The sequence below is a fragment of the Oratosquilla oratoria genome, chromosome 34 (assembly GCF_046742065.1).
Source record: "Oratosquilla oratoria isolate Oo_2021 chromosome 34, ASM4674206v1, whole genome shotgun sequence".
In the NCBI taxonomy this organism is placed as follows: domain Eukaryota; kingdom Metazoa; phylum Arthropoda; class Malacostraca; order Stomatopoda; family Squillidae; genus Oratosquilla; species Oratosquilla oratoria.
The window spans coordinates 34131891-34154390 of NC_134810.1; the positions used below are offsets into that span (position 1 = coordinate 34131891).

At 37.3% G+C, this 22500-nt stretch overlaps 1 protein-coding gene across 3 annotated transcripts in view; it reads right to left on the bottom strand.

Annotated features, from left to right (window-relative positions):
* Nucleotides 1-2974, bottom strand: part of LOC143018428 (uncharacterized) — a 40882-nt gene extending 37908 nt beyond the window's left edge. Inside the window, exon 1 of one of the 3 annotated variants that reach the window (XM_076173789.1) lies at nt 2876-2974. Coding sequence is in view for 1 of the 3 variants with exons in the window: in XM_076173787.1 (XP_076029902.1) it covers nt 2353-2410 (58 nt within the window). In the remaining 2 variants the exon portion in view is untranslated. The other 2 variants (XM_076173788.1, XM_076173787.1) reach the window with 2 other exon arrangements.
* Between the last annotated feature and the right edge of the window lie 19526 nt (nt 2975-22500).

Consider the following 22500-nt stretch of genomic DNA (forward strand, 5'->3'; position numbering starts at 1 on the left):
CGCCGTCGCTTTGTGAATGAAACACGTTTGATCAGTATCGCCCTCAGTATCATCATATCTTTCACTTCCAAACATTTCCCCAAACATTTCAATATATCAACGATGAAAGAATTGTCCCCTCAAAAACAATACTTTCTCAAAATGTCCTTGTAAAATAGGGATGCATTTTCGTTTGGCTTATTTTATTATTGTAGCAAAATAACTCCATTGCTAATACATTTACATAGAAATCGTTCTCAGGAATTGTCCTTTGAGAGTAAATTTGCCGAGAAGAGCTTCTGAAGTATTCTCGGTATAATTATTATATCTCCATGTTACTTATTACTCACTTTACGCTGTGATTTCGAAAGAGCATCACATTATACACATGGCAAACAGTATTCCAAAGTTTCTTCCTGAGGAGATCTATGGAGAAGACCAAGAACATTGCTGACTACCGCAAGGCCGAAGATTTCTAGGAAAAGAAACTGGAAACTATTATATATATATATATATATATATATATATATATATATATATATATATATATATATATATGTATGTATGTATATATATATATATATATTATATACATATGCAGTACTATATTATATTATATATTATATTATATTATATTAGATTAGATTAGATATATGACACTGAGTTTTCGAGCCTATTTCCAATATTTTTATAGTATATCTAACGTGATTATTGTAGCTTAAAATTGGAAGTTAACATTTTGTGAACATAACTCCGAAAAACAAATAAAAAGGAAAAGGAAAAAAGATGCAAGTTGGGTAATGGCACACCGACGCCGCGCCGTGACCTTGCCCAATCAGGAAGAGGTCACTCGTGTGACGTCAACGAGGGAGACGGCGCGGCGCTTCGTTTTGAGGTACACTGTATGTCTTTTAAAACTAAAAGTGGAACGAGGTTCTTCAAGCACATTTCCCTTATACTACAGAAACTCTGGATTGAACTTGTGACTTCAAGAAGCTCTTGGTAACTATGACATCCTCTACATATTCTATTTTGATTAGATTGATACGATTATATTTAGTTTAAGGGCCATCCGAATAGATTTCGTGAATGCGATATATATATATATATATATATATATATATATATATATATATATATATATTACTGATAAGTTATGGCAAAAACACATGTATTCCACTTCTTAGGATAAAGGATTTTGTGGAGATATTTTCTATTTGACCTCTCAAATTCATTCACATTAAAGGAATGTTAACTTGCCAGTCTTTCGTTGTGTTTATATATTGTGTAAACAAATATGTTGATATGTGTCGTTTGAAGTTATATTTCCTTTTACCCAATTAAGAATAATTATATAAAGAAGGACGTATGGGCTACTCACAATATTTACTCAAAAGCGATGATAGACACTGCAACGTGAAATAGTGCATCCACTCGTGTGTGTGTGTGTGTATATATATATATATATTATATATATATATATATATATATATATATATATATATATATATATATATATACAATGGATATACATGTGTATATTTAAATATACTCATATGTAAATGCAGTTCTTCACAAATCATGTCGAAGAGCAACGTTTTTGTTTTTCACTTTTTTCCTTGCAAATATGGGCACAACACCGGAAGTACACTGACAGTTGATGAGGTTGAACTGGTCGTGCTGCCTACCAGCCACCTGTTTACCTCCAGTGCGTTTCCTGTGTTGGGATCGCGTGGTCAAATCACGTGGTCAGAGACTGAGTTCGCGTCTTGTGCAAGGACAGAAATCAAGGGTCTCCCGTTCGCTTCGTGTCGCTTTTTGTCGATGAGCCTTCGATTATTTTACGTGTGCAATCGGCCGTCCTCTCTTCCGTTTCCATTCAATCCATTGTCCTACATTCCATTAATCAAGCTCAAGACATGAATGTGACAAGTGCAATCGTGTTCTGGTTCATGATGGTGTTTACTGACTTTATGGTTCGTGCTGAGAGACTCCTGTCACCGCACTTTTATTAATAAGAATGATGGATCAGTACAGAAACGACACCAAAAAAACAATTGTCTCCTACCGACGAGACGTCAAACCACGACCAATCAAGGCTGCTCCCATGATAAGTGTCTGAACATGCCTACCTTATCCGTGATGACTATTTGGTTAAGAGCAAGAAAAAAAAAACACGACCATGTTCGAACAATGTTGACTGCTGTAACATAAGATTGGTAACATTAAATTCATTTAATGTTGTTATTGCAGATACAGTAGACTGGGCGATGATTGCAGCGCAGTATGCTTTTCATACATTTATCGTCAATAACGGTTCGTTTAAACGAGTCATACATACCTAGGATGCCTTATACTTATATACATACATACCCGATAAACTCGTTGAAAATTTTTGTCTCGCTTGAGGATGCATCTTAGATGAAGCCATGTGATTTTAGAAACGACCACTCAAATAGTTAAAGACTATCAGGATTAAGCCGTTGAGGAGTATCATCGAATTTTAATCGGGTTAACTCCCGGCAATTTCAGTCATCTTGGAGAAACCTTCATTCCTCAAAGGATTAATTTCACTTAAACGCACAACACAAAAGCAATAACACGGCTTTTAAACTTACAAGCAACACCTAAGCTCGTGTGAGGATATTTTCAAAATGGGCAGCAGAATTTCCGAATGGAGTAGCAAGTTAGCTACTGCTTAAATACTACTGCTTCTTCGCCAAGCCAACAGCAAAGTCACTTTCAAGCATCTGGAGAGAGAGGTGGCGAGTCTATCCTTATACTCCGTGACCGGTGTCACCCATTCCAACACTGACGATGGCTAGGTAAATCCAAGTTCACGGCGGTGAGGTCCAGCGGGTAGACCAGCGACGAAGTCTAGTGCTACTGTTCTTACCACAACAGCGTCAGCGGAGTCACTGCCGAGCCTGCAAGTCCTGAGTCTTGAAAGATCCGTCCGATCCACCTCGGTGCAGCACGTTAGCTTGCCTCACGCTCGCTCGACTTGCACGCACGCACGTACACATAAACGGGCCTTACGCACACACACTCACATACACTCCAGCTGTCTGTATGCGCATGTTAGTTTTTGCGGGGAGACGCGTGGGTCCTTGGGCCTTCCAAGTGCTGCTAAAGGTTGCCATCGGCGAAATGATGTAATGAGGAAAAGGGTTACAGCTTCAGGTGGCAGAGACTAAAAGTGAGAGTGTTTGTAACTGAAAGTGGAAACCGCGCCAAAGAAAGTGTTGAGGCCTTGGTGGGTATAATGGCGAGACATTTTGTAAGAAATAAATGTGATATGTCGAGAATGGAGATGTTCAAAACTGCTGAATTATGCGCTATGCACTATATCTAATGATTGATAATGGGAGTGGTAGGATATTAAATTGTTTAAGAATAAGAGAAGTGGTATAAAAACATGATAAAAATAATAAGAAGCCCTGTGAATACTAATCGTAACATTATTGACGACACTGATTAAAACGGATGATAGCCTATTAGAGCGCTTTTGTAACAGTAGTGCTAGTATAATTTATGACAAAAATAATGCAAACTACTAAAGACAAAATATTCTGCACAGTGATAACAACGTTCTGGGTACTATTCGAAACAAAATAAGACTGTTTGGCAAGTGCAACAAAGAAGTACCAATAGTTGCGCTGTCTTATAAAAGTATAAGATGGGCATCTTCATGGATTAAATTTACCATAATGACCTCATCACTTTTTCAGAGATTAATTTATCAACACTAGTGGTGACAGCTTTCCTCTTCGTCAAAAATAGAATAGAATACACAGTGCTCAAGAAGAAATGCGTTATTTGATATAAATACTCTAAGTCCCTGCATTACATATAAACCTAGAGAAAAAATCGAATTCAACATTAGCGCACATAGTACCTTATTATCAATTTATTACCATGGCACATTTTAATAACTTCTAATAGCTAAAGCCAGACGATTTATTTTTGTTGGTGACAGAACAAGAGCATATTGAAAGAATGAAATTCACAGCTGTCTATATCTTTGGTTCTTGATCCTGTTAGCCGCGTCCTCTCTTCTATATACCAGAATATCAACTTCCTTTACAAGAGGCGAAATTTTCATCTTCATTCTATAGAATCATTGTACTCTGTAGAAAGATCGTTATAAAACAGATTGGAGACTAAAAATCTATAGTTCTAATCCTCCTACCACAGCCTAAAAAACTCTTTACCAAAGGCGAACTTTCCTCCACCCCCAGCTGAGAAAATCTGGTCTATGTGATCCGATTTTTGATGGATAATGGTAACAATATAATTTGACAATACAAAAAATTTACTTGATTGCAGCTGTTCTCTAGCACCATCCCACGATATTATAGTATCCCTCGGGCGCGACAAACCTACTTTTTTCTAATAGTCAAGGATAAAAAAAAAAAAAAAATAGAATAATTCAGTATTTCGTCGGCCACACACACACACACACACACACACACACACACACACACACACACACACACACACACACACACACACACACACACACACACACACACACACACACACAAACACACACACACACATATATATATATATATATATATATATATATATATATATATATATATGTATATATATACATATATATAACACTGAATTGAACACCACAGCAATTTCACAATTATTAATTTTCTTTTTAACGTTTTCAATCTTCCTCACTAACGTCGAACAGTGTCTTAATCAAAATGGAGAGCTTTGGACAGTTCGTTTCTGCTCATCCTCCCAAGATTGGAACCTTAGTGAGGAAAATTAGAAACATTAAAAAGAAAATTAATAAATGTGAAAATGCTGTGGTGTTCAATTCAGTGTGTATTAAAGAAAACCTGCGCCCCCCTAAGTATATGTATATGTATATGTATATATATATTTAAATATATATATATATATATATATATGTATATATATATATTATATATATATATATATATATATATATAATACATATATATTATATATACTGGCCAATTACCCGTGGGTTGCTGCGAGTTCGTAAATAATCCCTAACCTAACCATACCATACCAAACTTTAACTCTTAACCCTAACCAAAATATTTTTTAAATTAAATATAGGTTTAAACACTCCCCGTCCCAGATGTGCGCCCCCCTACCCGAAGGTTGGGAAACCCTAGTTTGAAAATACACGCATACACAAATACAAATATCATGTGCACATTCTTTTGCGTGCGTGTGTGAGTGTGTGTGTGGATTGGCAATAAATGCCTACAGCTAAAAGGTGAAGAAATGTATCTACTTTATCTTCAGAATAGATATGGTTATAGGGGTTTATTTGGAAAATCCTAGGAAGTCTGAAAAGGATAAATTTCCACCGCACTAAAATAAAATGAAAATAAGCAATACGTTTGGTAAAATCATATAATCATCTTACATTTGCATAATTTTTTCTTACAAAATCTATCATGGTTTGTGGCAACATTAATTTCACAAATATGAATACTATTTATGAACACATACAATGGTTTATTTAATTATATTGATTCTTATGTTACAAAAATAATAACTTAAGGGGGTTCTACAGTAGTGGCGTGTTCCCTCACCATAAACCACCTAACTTTAACCCTTAACCCTAACCAAAATATTTTCTTAGATTTAATATAGCTTTAAATACTCCCCCTCCTAGGTGTGCACCCCCCTCCCGAAGTTGGGAAACCCTAGTTTGAAAATACATGCATACAAAAACACAAATATCATGTGTACACATTCTTTTGTGTGTGTGTGTATGTGCATGTGGGTGTGTGTGTGTGTGTGTGTGTTGATTGACAATAAATGTCTACAGCTGAAAGGTGAAGAAATGTATCCAGTTTATTTATCTTATGAATATATATAGTTACAGGGGCTTATCTAAAAAACGCAGGAGTTTGTGAATGAACTATTTCCACCCGCACAAAAATTAAATGAAAATAAAAAAAATTCAAGATTTGGTAAAATTGTACAATCATTTTCCATAAACATGATTTCTTCTTACAAAAGCTATCATGGTTTGTTGCAACATTAATTTCACAAATGTAAATAATATTTATGGATATATACAATGGTTTGTTTAATCATATTAATTCTTAAGTCACAAAAAAATACTACGCGACTTTAGGGGATACTACATAAACCTTCTAACTTTAACCCTTAACCCTAACCAAAATATTTTTTTTCGAAATGAAATATAGTTATCCAAGTACCTGAAGTGATAGGGTATCAGGATATAAATAATTATGGGGGTCTATCTCTAAAACCCTAGGAGGAGTTCGTGTACAAACAAACAAATAAACAATCAGACAGACAGAGGCTACTACTTTATCATTATATATGTATATATATATATATATATATATATAGTGTGTATACATGTATGTGTGTATATATATGTATGTATGTATGTATGTATGTATGTATATGTATCCTGGGACATTGTGACAAGTTGGTGAAGGTGGAAAAAGAAGTCACGGGTCTAGTTCCGAGTTTTTAGTTTATTATTGACCGGTTTCGCTCTATGCTTCAAAAGAAGCATAGAGCGAAACCGGTAAGAAATAAACTAAAAAAACTCAGAGCTAGACCCGTGACTTCTTTTTCCACCGTCATCATATATATGTATATGTATATGTATATATATATATATATATATATATATATATATATATAAAAATATATATATATTATATACGTATGTGTGTGTGTATGTCTCTCTCTCTCTCTCTCTCTCTGTGTGTGTGTGTGTGTGTGTGTGTGTGTGTGTGTGTGTGTGTGTGTGTGTGTGTGTGTGTGTGTGTGTGTGTGTGGTTACGTATATGTATGCATGTACCAAAATTCCCTCCCCCTTATAAATAAGTGGTGTGGCCTAGTCAAGGTATACACCAATACTTCATTCATCACACACCTATCCAATACCCATAGGTTGTACCTTCTAACCCAGATCATTTTGGGTGCTGGGTCATCCATTTCCCCTAAACACTGCCCGGGTCAGAAGAAAAACAATGATACTAGCCCTAATATCAAGCTCCATCAGACCTCGAACTTCTACAACAGATTAATCTTCTGTTTACCAAGATCCTTTATTCACTTTGAAACTCCAAACAGTTGCTTTAGTAGTACAAGAGTTCCCTAACTGGAGAACCTGCTAGATAGCATATCGAGGGCCGCGATAAAGAGGGAAAGAATATTTTCCTTATCAAAATAACTTTTCAGAATGAAACTATTAACTAGCTCTCTTGAAAATAACTTTATTCTCCTAAACACACAAATAAACACCTAAGCAAGATGCTGTAATGATTATAATTTATTTTATATTGTTTTTGTTTTGTTATCATTTGTCTGTCTGATTTTCATTTATCATTAGTTATATGTCAATTTATTATTATTTACTATTTACCTGTTTGTTTATTATTTAACTATACCTATGCATTTATTTATGTATTTTATTTGTTATTTACATTATTATAGTTTTTATTTATTATTTCATTATTATTATGATTTTTTTCGCATCCGACCTAGATATGGACCAAAAGGTCTCCTGTCGGCATGCTTCGCCTTTGTAATCCTTTGTAATAAATCTATCATTCTGCATACCCTTAAGGTCATTAATGATAGACTGTAAGATTGGAGTTGTTTTATGTCCACGACCGCGACTGACTTCACTGTTTGTACTTCCTTTTTATTTGTCCGACTTAAATTCCATTTTATGTAATAACCTATAAACTTTCATTGAAATTAAATTTGTTCACTCATATCCCTGTACGTAGCTAAAAAAAAAATCCAAGATTTTAATCTTTCGTCTTCAAACGAAGAGGGGTGCAAAATCGAATTTGATATTTCCTAGGGATGCTTCAGTAGGATATCGGTCTGTCCCTTACATGACCATATATGAGTATTCTACTCCCTGTTGTCACTTTCTTGCTACGCATAAATACATAATTTTCACTTTCAAAAACTTAATAATGAGATGAGGTATGGAATGTGGTAATGTGTCTGTGGATGACACGGGTAACGCCAAATAGATAAATACTTGTTTGCTGCATAGCTATTTCAGTTTTTATTTTTATTTTTCAAAACATAGCAGGATATATGTATTAGAGGAAGAAATCCGTGGTATATATCCTCAGCCTGATGACATGATAGGGAGTTACAAATAGCCTTAGAACTAAGAAAATATAGAACCATGTAATTCTTGTTTAGTTTTTCTTTGTCGAATTATTTTTAAGCAGCTTGTTGTAAATAAGAACAAAACAATTGAGGGTCGGAGGTATTTCTAGGGTTGGATGGGTATGTTAAACAAGTAGTTTTACGTAGCCTTTGGTGTGTTAATTACATAACTGTTATATAATCAATTAAAACTTTAGGGTTACCCCTGCAGGCCAGAGCCACGTATTTCTTTTATGAATGATTAATCGCGTTTAACTTGTACTATACATTTTCTCTGTTAAGTCGCCTTTAACTTCTACTATCTTTCCTTTCTAATACTCTCCTTAAATTTCTCCCTAGCCACCCCGTATGTCACCACACCTTTATTTTCCCTGTACACCCTGTGGTGTGGGGACAAGAATAATGCCATCATGTTCCTCTGCATATCGTAAAGAGTGACTAGATGGAGTGGAGCGAGGGGACTAGGAACCTCCTCTTTTCTTTCTTCTGTGAATAAACAAAACAAAAGCATACTTTGTCTCTGCCACCTCCTTATAAGAGAGATGAAGGCCTTACTACGTGTATGAATATACTGTAATTGCAAGAATGCCCGACACCAAATTGTAACTAATACCATGTGTGTACATTAACAAGAGTTTGGTAATTGCCAGAGGGGAATATGGATAATCTATTTGGACAGAAACAACACCTGTATAGGTCTAGGCAGTTTCAACGAACGTTCATGGTATTTTCATGGCATAATTGCAAGAATACCGGACACCAAATTGTAATTGATAGTATGTGTGTACATTGACATGAGTTTGGTAATTGCTAGAGGGGAATACGGATACTTTATTCGGATAGAAACAAGACCCACATAGGTCCAGGCCGTTCCAGATGCTGATGGTATTTTCGTGGCGAGGAGTCTGATGGAAGACGTCGGGGAAGGCCCAGGGGACGACCCCTGGGATGACCAGCACACCTTGAATCAAGTTGTGGGAAAATACTAGGCACAACATCACAGCTAGTAGTGAAACTTGACCAAATTTATGCCTTTCAGTCCTGCATTAATAGTCATTTTATTTATTTATTATTTACTTATTCACTTGTTTATTTGTTTATTTATTTATTTATTTGTTCATTTATTTGTTTATTTATTTATTCATTTATTTATCTATTTATTTACTTATATATCTATTACTTAGCGACTGGAGGAAGTGGATAGTTTTAGATACTTGGGTGCAAATGTGGCAGGGAAAGGTGGAGTGAAGGTGGAAGTAGAATGTAGATTGAGAGAAGCGAGTAAATGCCTTGGTGGATTAAAGAGTGTAATGAGGAATAGACATTTGGGAATGGATGCTAAGAGGAGACTGTATGAAGGAGTGATTGTGCCAACAGCACTGTATGGGGCAGAAACATGGAACATATGAGAAGAAGAGAGAAGGAGTTTGAATGTGTTTGAGATGAGGTGTCTGAGAAGTATGATGGGGGTTACTAGGCTAGATAGAGTGAGAAATGAGGAGGTGAGGAGGAGAACAGGGGTGGAAAAGGAGCTGGGAGATGGGGTTGATGAAAGAATATTAGGATGGTTTGGACACATGGAAAGAATGAGTGAAGAAAGACTAGTAAAAGAGGTATGGAAGGCAGATGTGGAGGGAGTGAACATGAGGGGACGTCCTAGGATGAGGTGGATGGATGGGGTGAAGGGGGCTTTGAGGAAGAGGGGAATGTCTGTTGAGGAAGGACGGGAGAGGACAGAAGACAGGGGTGAATGGAGAATGGTTGTATATGGATGATGTTGTGATTGCATGAGGTAGAATGGGCGGGTGGATGGGGGGTGAGGTAGTATGTGTGAGCAAAATTTGACGCAGCCCGAAGGGATTTCTCCCCGTCCTCTCATTTTATGCAGTGGGGGGACGGAGAGGGGGGGTCGCCGATTTAATGAAGCGGCCTTGCTGTGGATGTGCTGTGTCTTGCGACACTGCTTCTGACCCAGGGCAGTGGACAAGGTGCAGGGATGACCCGTCATTCAGGAGGTGCTAAGGTAAGAGGGAGGGTGGAGGGGTGTGGAGTGTATTCAGGGATGGAATGGGTGGGAATGATTTTATGCCTTTTTCTTTTTGGCTACCGCCCTTGTAAGGGGGAAAAAGCCTTGGTATATGATGATGATGACTTATTTATTTATCTTTATTTATTCATTTATTTATCTATTTATTTTTGTGAATAAGGGATGCTGCAAACAAGAATGCCATGATACATGTCGGATAATATCGCTCTATGTTATGTTGCCCTAGATATTTGCAGAAAGAAGGCTGCATACCCCTCGAGCGATTTGACGTCTGTTTTACTCTTTGGGAATGTGAATCCAGAAAGACGGACGGATATAGTGACAAAGTTCGTCGTGGCTGATACTTCCTCGGAAGTCGACGGCTGTCCCATGATCTTGCTACCTCTAGTGCCAGCTGTGTGTACACTGCCTCTCTCCTGTTTCACGTTCTCTGCGTGGCGGAAGGTGAAGGTTAACAGAGCACGCGTTGTTGTACCACATCACGGCGATGTTCAAAGCTACCCAGTTCAGGAGCTGAGTCATCTTGCAACAGGCATAGGGTTCACTTCCGGGGTTTTTCTAGCTTGCTGATGGAGCAGAACGCAGCCATGGAAATGCTGCATCTTCCATAGATGGCCGGAGTTTTCCCTTGTGCAACCTTTGTTGAGTGAGTGAAGAAGCGGCATGACGCAGAGCTCAACTCAACTGGAAATTTGCCAACATATCTTTCTAATATGCTCAGCAAACTTCGATTTCTTATGGTCTCTTGCAGTCTCCTTCATTATTGTGTTCTTATGTTCTTATACTCATTCAAAGGATCAGTACGTATTCATAAAAAGGAATGACCTTCCCCATATGAGTTGAGATCACCTCATGATAATCCTGTCTGTGTATTGTCAGAAGCAACTTTTATTCTTGTAAAGGTTTCTATGTCTTTTATTAATCTAACCTTAGATCTGAAATGGTTTATTGATGCGTAATATTTAGGTAGTCAATATCTTGGGACTTTACAGACATCTCTAATAATCAGAGTTATGTAACATCGCATTAACTTTAGAGACTAATCTTTACTCAAATAATAATACCAACAACTTTTAACTTACAATGAATTCCGATAACAAAGCATGCCGAAACAAGATCTTTGGGTCCATAATAGGGTTGAATAAAGATAAAATGGATGTTTATCCAAATGAATTTAAATATTCTGAACTATATTACATTCAATTGCATTGGCTGGAAACTTGACGGTTGACAAACATATTCGTACCTACTTCTAGGCTAACTCTACAATGCTGGCAACCTGAGTTCATTATGTCTACAATCCCCCCTTTCTACTGCCAGCTTCAATATCTCTTTCAACACATCTCTGGGTTTATCTCTAAGGCCTGATATTTCCCCCCAAGGATAGAGGCACTGGTTCCTGGCAACGAAATACTAAAAAAAACTCGCAGACCCTCTTTACAAGTGAGAGTGCAGTCATTCGTGAAGGCAGACACTTCCTGGTGGCGTTGAAAGAGGTTACTTATTCAAAAGCCCCGCATGACTGGTGCAAGGCCTGAAATCAGTGAGGCTGATGTGATGTCCGGTAACGTTGAAAGGTCTCCCGTTTCGATAGTTTCCCATCAAGTCCAGAAAGTTGCTCTTTATACTCACAGTACAGAACTTTGCTGGGAGTTCTTTCTTACCCCTCCTCATTAGAAGCTCTTGTAATGACGTAGTTTGTCGAGACCGCTTTCGTGATTATTGGGTCGTATTTGCGGATGGTTAGACGGACGAAGACGACAAGGGTACGAGTATATCCCCAAATTCTGTTCCTGCTAAGTTTCGTTCTTTGGTTTCTTTGCTTCGATGACGCACTTTACAAATTTTGTTCAAGTAGTTGGTAGACAACTCTATTCAGCTTAGGGAAGGAACTCGCGTTGAAAGGGTCGCATTGATTAGTAAAAGAAAATAATTCTTTGTACTGTACTGTCGAGTCACATAACTGTCGAATCGGTGCACTGTTAGCATATTGGACTGCCATCATCGTTGATGGGGTGGATAGTATTGATCTGACCCCGCCTTTAAGGGGATGGGGGAAGTTTTTTTATTTAATTGTTTATTTTTTTTTTTTTTTTTTTTTTTTACCCGCCACGACAACAGAAGGTCGTTAGTGACGTCACATATGCGTGTGACCTCCTCTAAGGTAATGATGAGGTTAAGGTTTTTCTGCTTACTTTTATTCCAGTGGTTTAGATGGTAGAATGACCCATTGCCTCGCCGCTATTGACTTGCCTCTTTACGTTTCCTTATGCTGCACCAACTTCGTTCTCACTGATCAGGGTCCTGGCCAGCCTTCACTACACCTTCCTCTTAGGTATTTATCTTCTTTTTTCCCTCCTTTCCCGAGGTCTTTCGAGAGGCCACCTTCCTTCTGGTTGTCCCAGAATGACTTTCCTCGGCCGTCCTTGCTGCGCGCCGCGCCCACTTTATCCAGTGGCGTCTTATTATTTCAATAATACAAGGTTACTCTAAACTCTCTCCATTGCAGTTTCTCCTCTCTCCCCTCTCTCTCTATCCTCGTACACTTCCAGCTTTTTCTCTAGTCTCTTTGTTAGTGATTAGGTTCCGCAGTTATACATAATTACTTGTCTGATGTTTGTGTTGTATATATGTTTCTACATATCTTATAGTCTACAGCAACAATTCTCATCCTTCCTCTGCCATTTGCCGCGTTTCTTCCACATAAAAATCTAGGCCCACCATAAATTCACAGAAAAAAAAATCCTTTAATACTAAGGTTCTCGACAAAGTGAGCTTTGATCAAGGAGAAAATATACATTCCACTCTTGTATATAAAACGTAGTCAGATACATCATATTACAGAATTAATACTAAAATTTCAGACATTATCTACTTCCTCCTCCATCAAATATTTTTACAACTACCCATGGTTAAATTTAGTCCTTTTCGAGAATCCCTGATCTACTAAATTATGGTACCTATTGTCAAGAACTTATGTTACTATGGAAATTTGGAAATAATCAGTGGAAAAAAGCAAGCCTATTCTTTGTCATGCCTCACTAATACATGCATTGTTATAGGTAAACTCTGGAAACATCTTGTTGGTAAGGAAACGGAGATGGTCTTGTCGATGAAGCCACTACTGTCCTTCTGTAGTAATGTATACCCACCACCCTCTTGGTGTCACCCCATAAAAGTCGTCCCCTTTTCCCTGTGTCCCTGCAGCCGAGCACCCCTTTATGCCACCCTACTGGTACTACTATATATGGGTAGTATACCAGCAAAAGCTAATCATGTTAATGAAGGAATGAGTGGTTGTTTTGTTGTTCACTGAATGTGCATAATAATAAAGTATCGATTTCCGACTTATGAGAAAAATTCCCATAAATTATTCTTATGCCGTCATGGTGAAATAAATCATTCAATAAATTGATTGATCAATCAATCATTTAACCGGTCAACCAACCAACCAACCAATCAAGCAAGCAAGCAAGCAAGTAATTAGTCTGCCAGTAAGCTAGTCAGTCAGTCAGTCAGTCAGTCAACCAATCAATCAAAATTGTCGCAGAAAGTTGAGTACAAAACGCATAAGTGGGTAAAGTCAAAAAAGATGTTACGAGCGGAGTTCTTCAGGGTTCCGTTCTAGAGCCACCTCTGTTCATAGTATATATCAATGACATTAACTGAGTAATTAAACCTACTGTTTCCAGATTCGCTGATGATACTAAGCTGTGCGGAATGCCAAATTAACACCCAAATCAACTGGATATTCAAGGAGATTTAGACAAACTAGAGCAATGCTCTCAAACTGGCCAATGAAAGTTAACCCAAATATAAGTGTGACTACGAGTTATTTGAAAAAAATCTTTAATCAAGGCAAAAAAAAAAAAATTAAAAGATCTTTATGTAATTATCAGTAACGACCTTAAAACGTCTAAGAATTATATTTCTGCCTCAAAAAGACCAAAACAAGAAGGATACTGAAATTGGTAGCATGATTACAAAAGTCCAGCTATCATCAACAAACTATATAAATCACTGTTCACCCACAATTGGAATGTGCTGTTTCTATATGGTCCCCAAACCTTGAAGGAGACACTGAGAGATTGAAAGGAGCACAGCTACAAACCACAAAATTTGTGCCAAATATAAAAAGCAAAGCATACAAAACCTCTTAAAATATTTTAACTTACTAGAAAAACGAGGAGATTGAAAATTGAAAATATTTTCAAAGTAAACACTATCAGGACGATAAACAATTATCTTAAGCTGTCATGGCTTAGGTTTAACCTAGAAGTAGCTTGAAATATTTTTGTCTTCCAAGTCGTCGATGACTGGAATAAGTTTCTAAGCAGGACAATTCAGTATGATACAGTTCGAAGTTTCAGAAGTCTTTTGGATAAATGATAAACACAATTTTTCCAACCTTGCTACTCGTATACCCGGAAAAGCCTTCAGTCGGCATGCTTTTCATCTTAATTTATTTTAAGTCAGCCGAAAGATAAGGATCTTAATCTTTTTCTTTACCGGGATGCTGTATTTGGCACGTAGACCTTCATTTCCCGCCTTTTCCACTGAGCAAACATGTACGGACCATTTTCGTATGCTGTTTCTATTCAGACGAAGTTCTTCCGACCCGGTCACCCGCGTACCATTATGATTTCAGCCCCTCCTGGCAAGATTATTCAGCCCTTGCTATTTCTATAAACTAGAGTTGTTTGGCATTTATGTGTAACTTAATTTTCTTTGTTTAGCTTTTTTTTGTCCATAAAATTCTTACCATACACAAGGAACTATATTTCTGCGATATCTGTCTATTCCTCTACTGTTTTTGATGACTGTCAATGTTTTGCATCTACAGACAACAGTTCATCAGATGTGTGTTGAGAGCCTTCACGTAAATTTTGTAGTTAGATATTTTATTATGTCAATGGAAGCTTTCTCGATTTTTTCTTCTTATTCTTCTTATAGATTTAACATTGAATTGTGCTGCTAAACTGCGCAAAACCATACTATTTGGTTTTCGTTCACTAGTGTTGCATAGGTAATTTTCCCTAATTGGATTTTACTAATGCTTTTGTTATGTTAGTCGTGATATTGAGGCCTAATTGGAGACGTTCTTCGTGGACCCTCATTATAATTCTTTGCAATCAAACTATTGATTTATTCTCTACCTATTTTTCTTATTTCATCATAGAAGTCAGGTTAGAATATATATATACTGAATATACCAATAAGCTGCAAGCCAGAGAAGGATTTGATATATGTCATATGAAATACATCAGGTCACCTACTAAGTTGAAAACATAGGATGGTCTTTATGCCTAGTTGGTTACCAATGAGATAGTACTCTAGAAAATCCTACAGAATACTTTGACCTTAACCAACCCGAAAGAGTGATGCAGGGTGAAAAAAGGAGAAAGATCTAGAAATATGCGAATTAATATGACTAATTAGTGTGACGTTGCATCCGCTTACAGGTTACTGTAGTGGTTAATGTATTTCAAGGATTTGTGGGAGGCTCTATGTATGTCTATGTTATATATTGACGATCTGAATGAGTCCATTACGACCTGTAGAATTATTCCTATAAAAAACGCTTTCCAAAGCTTTGCAAAAAAAGACGCTGGTTAGTGCAATGTTTAAAAGTGAAGCTATTTGTATGTACCAGCATTCGAGATATATAAATGTATTTGTGGTTAGCCTCCATGAGGAAGTGAAAACTGGAGATAAAAATGATTGAGTCGTTTAAGATATAATAGGTCAGCAGGAAGTAAGACTATCATTTTCTTGTGTGTATGTGTGTGTATGTATGTGTGTGTGTGTGTGTGTGTGTGTGTGTGTGTGTGTGTGTGTGTGTGTGTGTGTGTGTGTGTGCGTGTGCGCGTGTGCGCGTGCGTGTGTGCGTGTGCGTGTGTGTGTGTGTGTGTGTGTGTGTGTGTGTGTGTGTATGTGTGTGAGTATGTGTGTGAGTTTATGTATGTGTATGTATTTTTATTTTCTCATTTATTAAATAGTTATTTTATGTTTGCTCTGTCTTCTTCGGTTACATCTGTTTTATCCAAACCCTTTTAAATTTGTCTGTATCTGCCAATATCCATTCAACATGGATTGTGATTTAACTTTATATTTGTCAAACTTTCCCCCTTCATATTTCTGCCTGGCTTAATTTCTTATCATGCCTTCAAATACTGATATATTATTCATTGCTACTGACACTATGTCTTTGCCGTTCATTAATACTTTCGTTTCTCTTTCGTTTTTTTTATTATTATTACTGCATCTCTTACCAGTACCTCTCTATTCTTCAACACTTTTACTACATTTTCCCTTATTTTATGGCATTTTATTCATTGTTCCATCACCTGTATTATTTCTGATTGTTCTTATTTATGAGTCATTCCTTCATCTAATTTATTCTGTCTTTACTTTATCCTCTTCTTTTTGTTCACTATCTTTTCAATTACTCAATCTCTTTTTTCTTGTTTATATTTGGAGTTGTTGTTTATTAGTTGTTGATTTACTCAATTGTTTTTGAAAAACCTTGACAATTAATCCTATTTAAAAAAAAAAAAAATCCCCTTAGTATTTCAAATTCTTTCTTCATTTGTTTCATGGCATCTCATAGATACTTTTGTCAATTTATCCATTCTTAATTTTTCTTGCTGATTTATAATTTATTTTTACTTACGATATCTTTAAATGATGTAAAAAAAATAATTTCTTAGATGATCAGCTTCAATTGCGTTCATCCTCCATTTCTTATGTTATAAGCTTTTTGTACCAACAATCATATTTTTACATTCATTTGCAATTTTCTTATAATCGAACTTTTATTTCTTATCACCTTTCACCTTCCGCATATTAGGGATACCGCATTACAAGCTCTCGTTTGCGCGCGCGCGCGTGTGTGTGTGTGTGTGTGTGTGTGTGTGTGTGTGTGTGTGTGTGTGTGTGTGTGTGTGTGTGTGTGTGTGTATGTGCGTGTGTGTGTGTATGTGCGTGTGTGTGTGTATGTGCGTGTGTGTGTGTGTGTGTGTGTGTGTGTGTGTGTGTGTGTGTGTGTGTGTGTGTGTGTGTGTGTGTGTGTGTGTGTGTGTGTGTGTGTGTGATTCACCTTTCACCCTCTGCATATTAGGGGTCCCGCTTTGCAACCTCCCATATGTGTGTGTGTGTGTGTGTGTGTGTGTGTGTGTGTGTGTGTGTGTGTGTGTGTGTGTGTGTGTGTGTGTGTGTGTGTGTGTGTGTGTGTGTGTGTGTGTGTGCGTGCGTGTGTCTGTGTGCGTGCGTGCGTGTCTGTGTGCGTGTGTGTGTGTGTGTGTGTGTGTGTGTGTGCGCGTGTGTGTGTGTGTGTGCGTGTGTACATTAACTTAATTGCAATACACGTGGTTGGAGCTATGCTTGCGTGATCCCGTCTCATTATTTCTGATTATCAAACTTTGTGTTGCAAGACATGCCTGTAGATAGTGTCATTGATTCATTCTATACTAGCGTTCACACGCGCACGGGCATGCATTAGCTACACGACGTCAGATCTGGTGGTATATGCAAGCTTCAACGGACCACCTATTGTCTGACCCAACCCGCAGTCAGTTTGGCTTGACCTCAGATTCAACCGTCAAAGCCACCTATATCCCTACCGGGGAGTCGGCCATACAATGTTACCTTACGACAAATTATTCATTACGTCGATAGGATGATGTTTCTTTCTGTATGTATGTATTTTCTATCTGTATATATGTATCTATATACTGGGTGCTCACACTTAGTCCTATACTGTACATGAATTTATTCATAAGGAAAATACATTTATGTAATTACGAGCCAATCAGTCGTCTCCGTTGCCTTGACGTCACCGCTCTCGGCCAATCAGTCGTCTCCGTTGCCGTGACGTATCCCCTTGAGGGATTTACGTTAGAAACGGGCAGATCACTTTGTGTGTGTGTGTGTGTGTATTAGATAACCGTGTTGGCGGCCGACACTCATTATCTTCGTAGCGCCCTAAGTGGCTAAGTGGTAAGAGCCACAATAGCCTTGACTACGCTACTATCAAGACTTACCAATAAAGAGAAAAACCTAAGCGACGCCTTTATCTCAACGTCTCCAAACTAATGTAGAACACAAGACTATATTTGCCTTAGATTAGTTTCTGTTGCTGGTTAGGACTGCTTATCTTTTGTTTGTTTTTTCTCTAATTTTTCTCTAATATTTAACGCATCTATGCGGAAAGCTGTTTCCTAACATCTCTTAACCAATATCTTCTCTTTAACTTTTTGCTATGACTTGTTATTCCTTTGTCCCATATCAACAGATCCTTTCTGTTTTTTTTTTTGTTTTTGTTTTTTTGTTTTTTTAGATAACTATTATATTGTCTTTGTTTCTGCAATGTGGACAGTTCCAGTTTTTCTTTTTCTTTTTTCTTCCAATATCTTCTCATATGTCTTATCAGCCAGTAAATGGGCCTTTCTGGTTAATGTCATTTGTATTCCCTCTATTTTCCTTATATCTTTCTTTTAATGTGGTAACTATATCACTGCTGCATGTTCTAGTCTTGAGTGGATCCGATTTTTTCATCATATTCCCATCCATATAATAAAATTAAACCCTCACGTTCATTAACAAGATATATGTTTTTCTCGTTATTCTACCCATATGATTTTCGACAATAGAGCATCCCTGATTATGATGCCTAAATCCTTTCCCTTCATTGTTTTTATAATCATTTAATCTCCAAATTTGTAACTCCCTGACGGTCTCCTTTTTCATTGGCCCATTGACAATATTCTTAATTTCTTTGTTTTGAATTTCTCTTTCATTCCTTATATAGGTCTTCCCACAGTAATTTCCATCCTTTTCACATTTAACTATTTTTATGATCTTAGAATCCTCAAAAAATAGATTTGCGTAGCCACCTATTCCAGTCATTATTCTTTTAATATATAACCAAAAAAGCATTACTGGTGTCAGTACAGAGCCCTGTGGTACTCCACCAGCCATCTCTCTCCAATCCGACATTTCGTCCTTCACCCATCATTCTGGAAATCCCTCATCCAGTCCACTATCCCCTGAAGGCCTCCTACGTTGTCCACCTTTTACACTAATCTCGTATTCGGCATCTTGTCGAAAGCCTTCTTCAGGTCTAGGTATACACAATTAATCCAACCCTCTTTTTTCGTGTAGCACATCAACCTTTCTCGAATAAAAACTTAACAAGCTGGTTGCACCTGTTTCCTTTGTGTGTGTGTGTGTGTGTGTGTATGTGTGTGTGTGTGTGTGTGTGTGTGTGTGTGTGTGTGTGTGTGTGTGTGTGTGTGTGTGTGTGTGTGTGTGTGTGTGTGTGTGTGTGTGTGTGTGTGTGTGTGTGTGTGTGTGTGTGTGTGTCTGTCTGTCTGTCTCTGTGTGTGTGTGCGTGCGCGCGTAACTGCGGCTGAAGCCGTCACCTTTGCTCTATGCATCTGGTCTGTTGTGCCAGGTAACAGTGACTGATGGGCATCGGAGAGAAGTGCGGGATTTGAACCCACAACTAAGCGAATTTTATAGGACTGGTATCAATTCTTGATATCCCTTTGTTCAGTCTTTTCTCTTTGTCGTCGGACGGCAAAAAAGTAAATATTTAATCGCATGTATACATCAGCAATGGTGAGTCCATAAACATATTGACATCATTGACTTTTTTATTGGCCTTTGTATCCAGTCTCGCTAAAGGGCGAAGGAACCCCAACCTCTCCACCCCTACCCCCACTAGTCCTTCTCTCTCCATCACCACAGTAACCGGACCGACCGGAAAGCACATCCAAACATTTTATATGTCAATCAATAATGGCTTTTGCTGGCGTCACTGCGATTGCGTAGCTTCAGTGTCTGGCAGTGACTAGACAGGAGAAGGCTATGGACTTCCGTGCGCCACGCGAAAACAAGTAAAGTTGGTGGGAAGATATGTGACCTTGAACCTGCTCTATTTTATAGCACCAGTACAAGCGGTAGCTTGATCGTAATCGATGGTTGCACCAGCAGCACTAGTAGTAACAATAATATTAGTAGAATCAATAGTAGTAGTAGTAGTAGTGGTGGTGGTATTAGTAATATTAATAGTAGTTAGTAGTTACAGTAATAGTTAATTGTGTTCCCTGTAGTAGGAACGACAACCACCCGCCAAGTGCGTCAACGTACCGCATTGAGGCATTGAGTGTTGACACGATCAAAGAGAAAAGATCGAAATAATCTGAGAACATGATCGAGCCGTCGGCATCATACTGTGACCTTAATGGTATTCCTAGGCAGAAAGGTCATACGCGGCGGCTCCAGATCAAGTTAGTTATTTTCATTTAATACAATAGAGTTTCATAAACATCGTCATTCTTACAGAGTGAGTTGGTGAGGATGCGATGTTTGATATGAGGTCATGAGCTTGTTTGGAGAACAACTGACCCATATTTGGTGGTAGGAGGCGTGGCAAGTTGGCTGTGGCGGTGGGGAAGACCAGCACAGATCAGCCAGCCTGGTCGTACGAAACACGGAAGTTTTCCAAACCTACGGCAGCGATTTCGATGTGGCATTGAAAAGAGCGTTCTGGCGCACGACGCGAGACCGATCACTGATATGGGTTTCCATTAAAAAAGTGAAGGACAAATAAAAAAATATAACAAATATCAGAAATATATTATGAGAACCAGTTTTCAAAACTGACATTCAAGAATTACAAATTGAGAAGAAAGTTAATCCTGTCCGGGATGGACAAAGGAAATGAGCAAATATAATGTATATATCCAAAAAATGGTGAAACACAAAAACCACAAAACTACAATAAACTTAATGTCAATCTAAGGAAAAACAATGGGAACAATCATAAGATATGACATCAAACGTCACGTAGATAACTTCTGCTAGCCCTCTTTGATGTTAGAGCTTTTAAACAACTAGGTCACTAGATTTTTACAACACAGTTATCTCAAACTTTAAAAAAAAGATTAGATTTTATATTTATGTATGTATGTATGTATATATAAATTTTGAAAAGTTTTTTATACTATCTTACACGAGAGACGAACAGAACTCGCTCTGCATGGGATAAGGGGCAATCTGATTAAATTGTATTAGCAATTGGTTAAACAGATGTAAACAGTGGAGTTCCTCAGGGTTTCGTTTCTGGGCCACCTCTGGTCATAGTATATATCAGTGAAATAGACTGTGGACTGAAGACTGTGTTCGAATTTGTTAATGTAACTAAGCTATGTGGAATAGTAAATGATGTCTTAAATTAAGAGGGTGTTTATGAAGAATTAAGCTATCTAGAGCTATGGTCTGAAAAGCGGTTAACGAAATCAAATTATGTACATCGGTAAAATAACACTAACTACGATTCAAATTATTTGGAAAACTTTAACTTAGGTGAACAGTAAAAAGAGACAATTATCAATCAACGATAATCAGTTATTCAATCAATCATTATTCTGCCCACATTTGTAGTACACCGTTTCCAAATCTCGTTAAATCCATCGACAAATTGGAAATGGTACAGCGGTGATCCATGAAACTGATACAAAATACCAAACAGAAATCATTCGGATAACGCCTAAAACATTTGAGCTTATTTTCTCCTTCACCTCCAAAAAATAATACTAAATAGATTGTTCAGGTAGTTTAAAGGAAAATTATCAAATCAGAGTAGATTTGACCTAAAAGTAGGTAGAAACCTTTTAGTCAGTCACGTAATTCCGCCAAAATGATGGCTTGCAGAACAGTTGCAAGTCTCAAGATTCAGTTGGATAAACATCTAAGCAATATATTGTAGTGTCTGTCAATTGGTTATTATCGATAGGTTTTGCCTTCATGACCCACTGTAACTTATTTTTACTATAAGGAACTCAAGGGAGACTTGATACGTTTATTTATTTTTGGAAAGAAATTAATCGTATAAAAAATGAAAATACTTTCGTTTTAGATATTAACCAGACAAGAACTAATAAACTCAAACTGCTAAGACACTTTGGTCTGAAACTATGCTGACTCATTTATAGGACAATTGTTTGATGACATATCTTGTAATTATTTCCACCGTTTTCTCTGCAATTGAGATTAGACTTATAAATTTTTCCCCTAGTACATACTGAGGAAACGTTTGCTAATTTCCATTCTCTCCGTAAATACCTAGTCGTAACAGATTTAACAGATCTAACACAGTAATACATTTATTTTTTATTGGATGCCAGCCATTAGTTCAAGGTTTTGATTATCTTTAACCATTTCTACACATCTGCAAAACTATACTTCATGTAACAAAGCACAGATTCATAAATACAACAAAA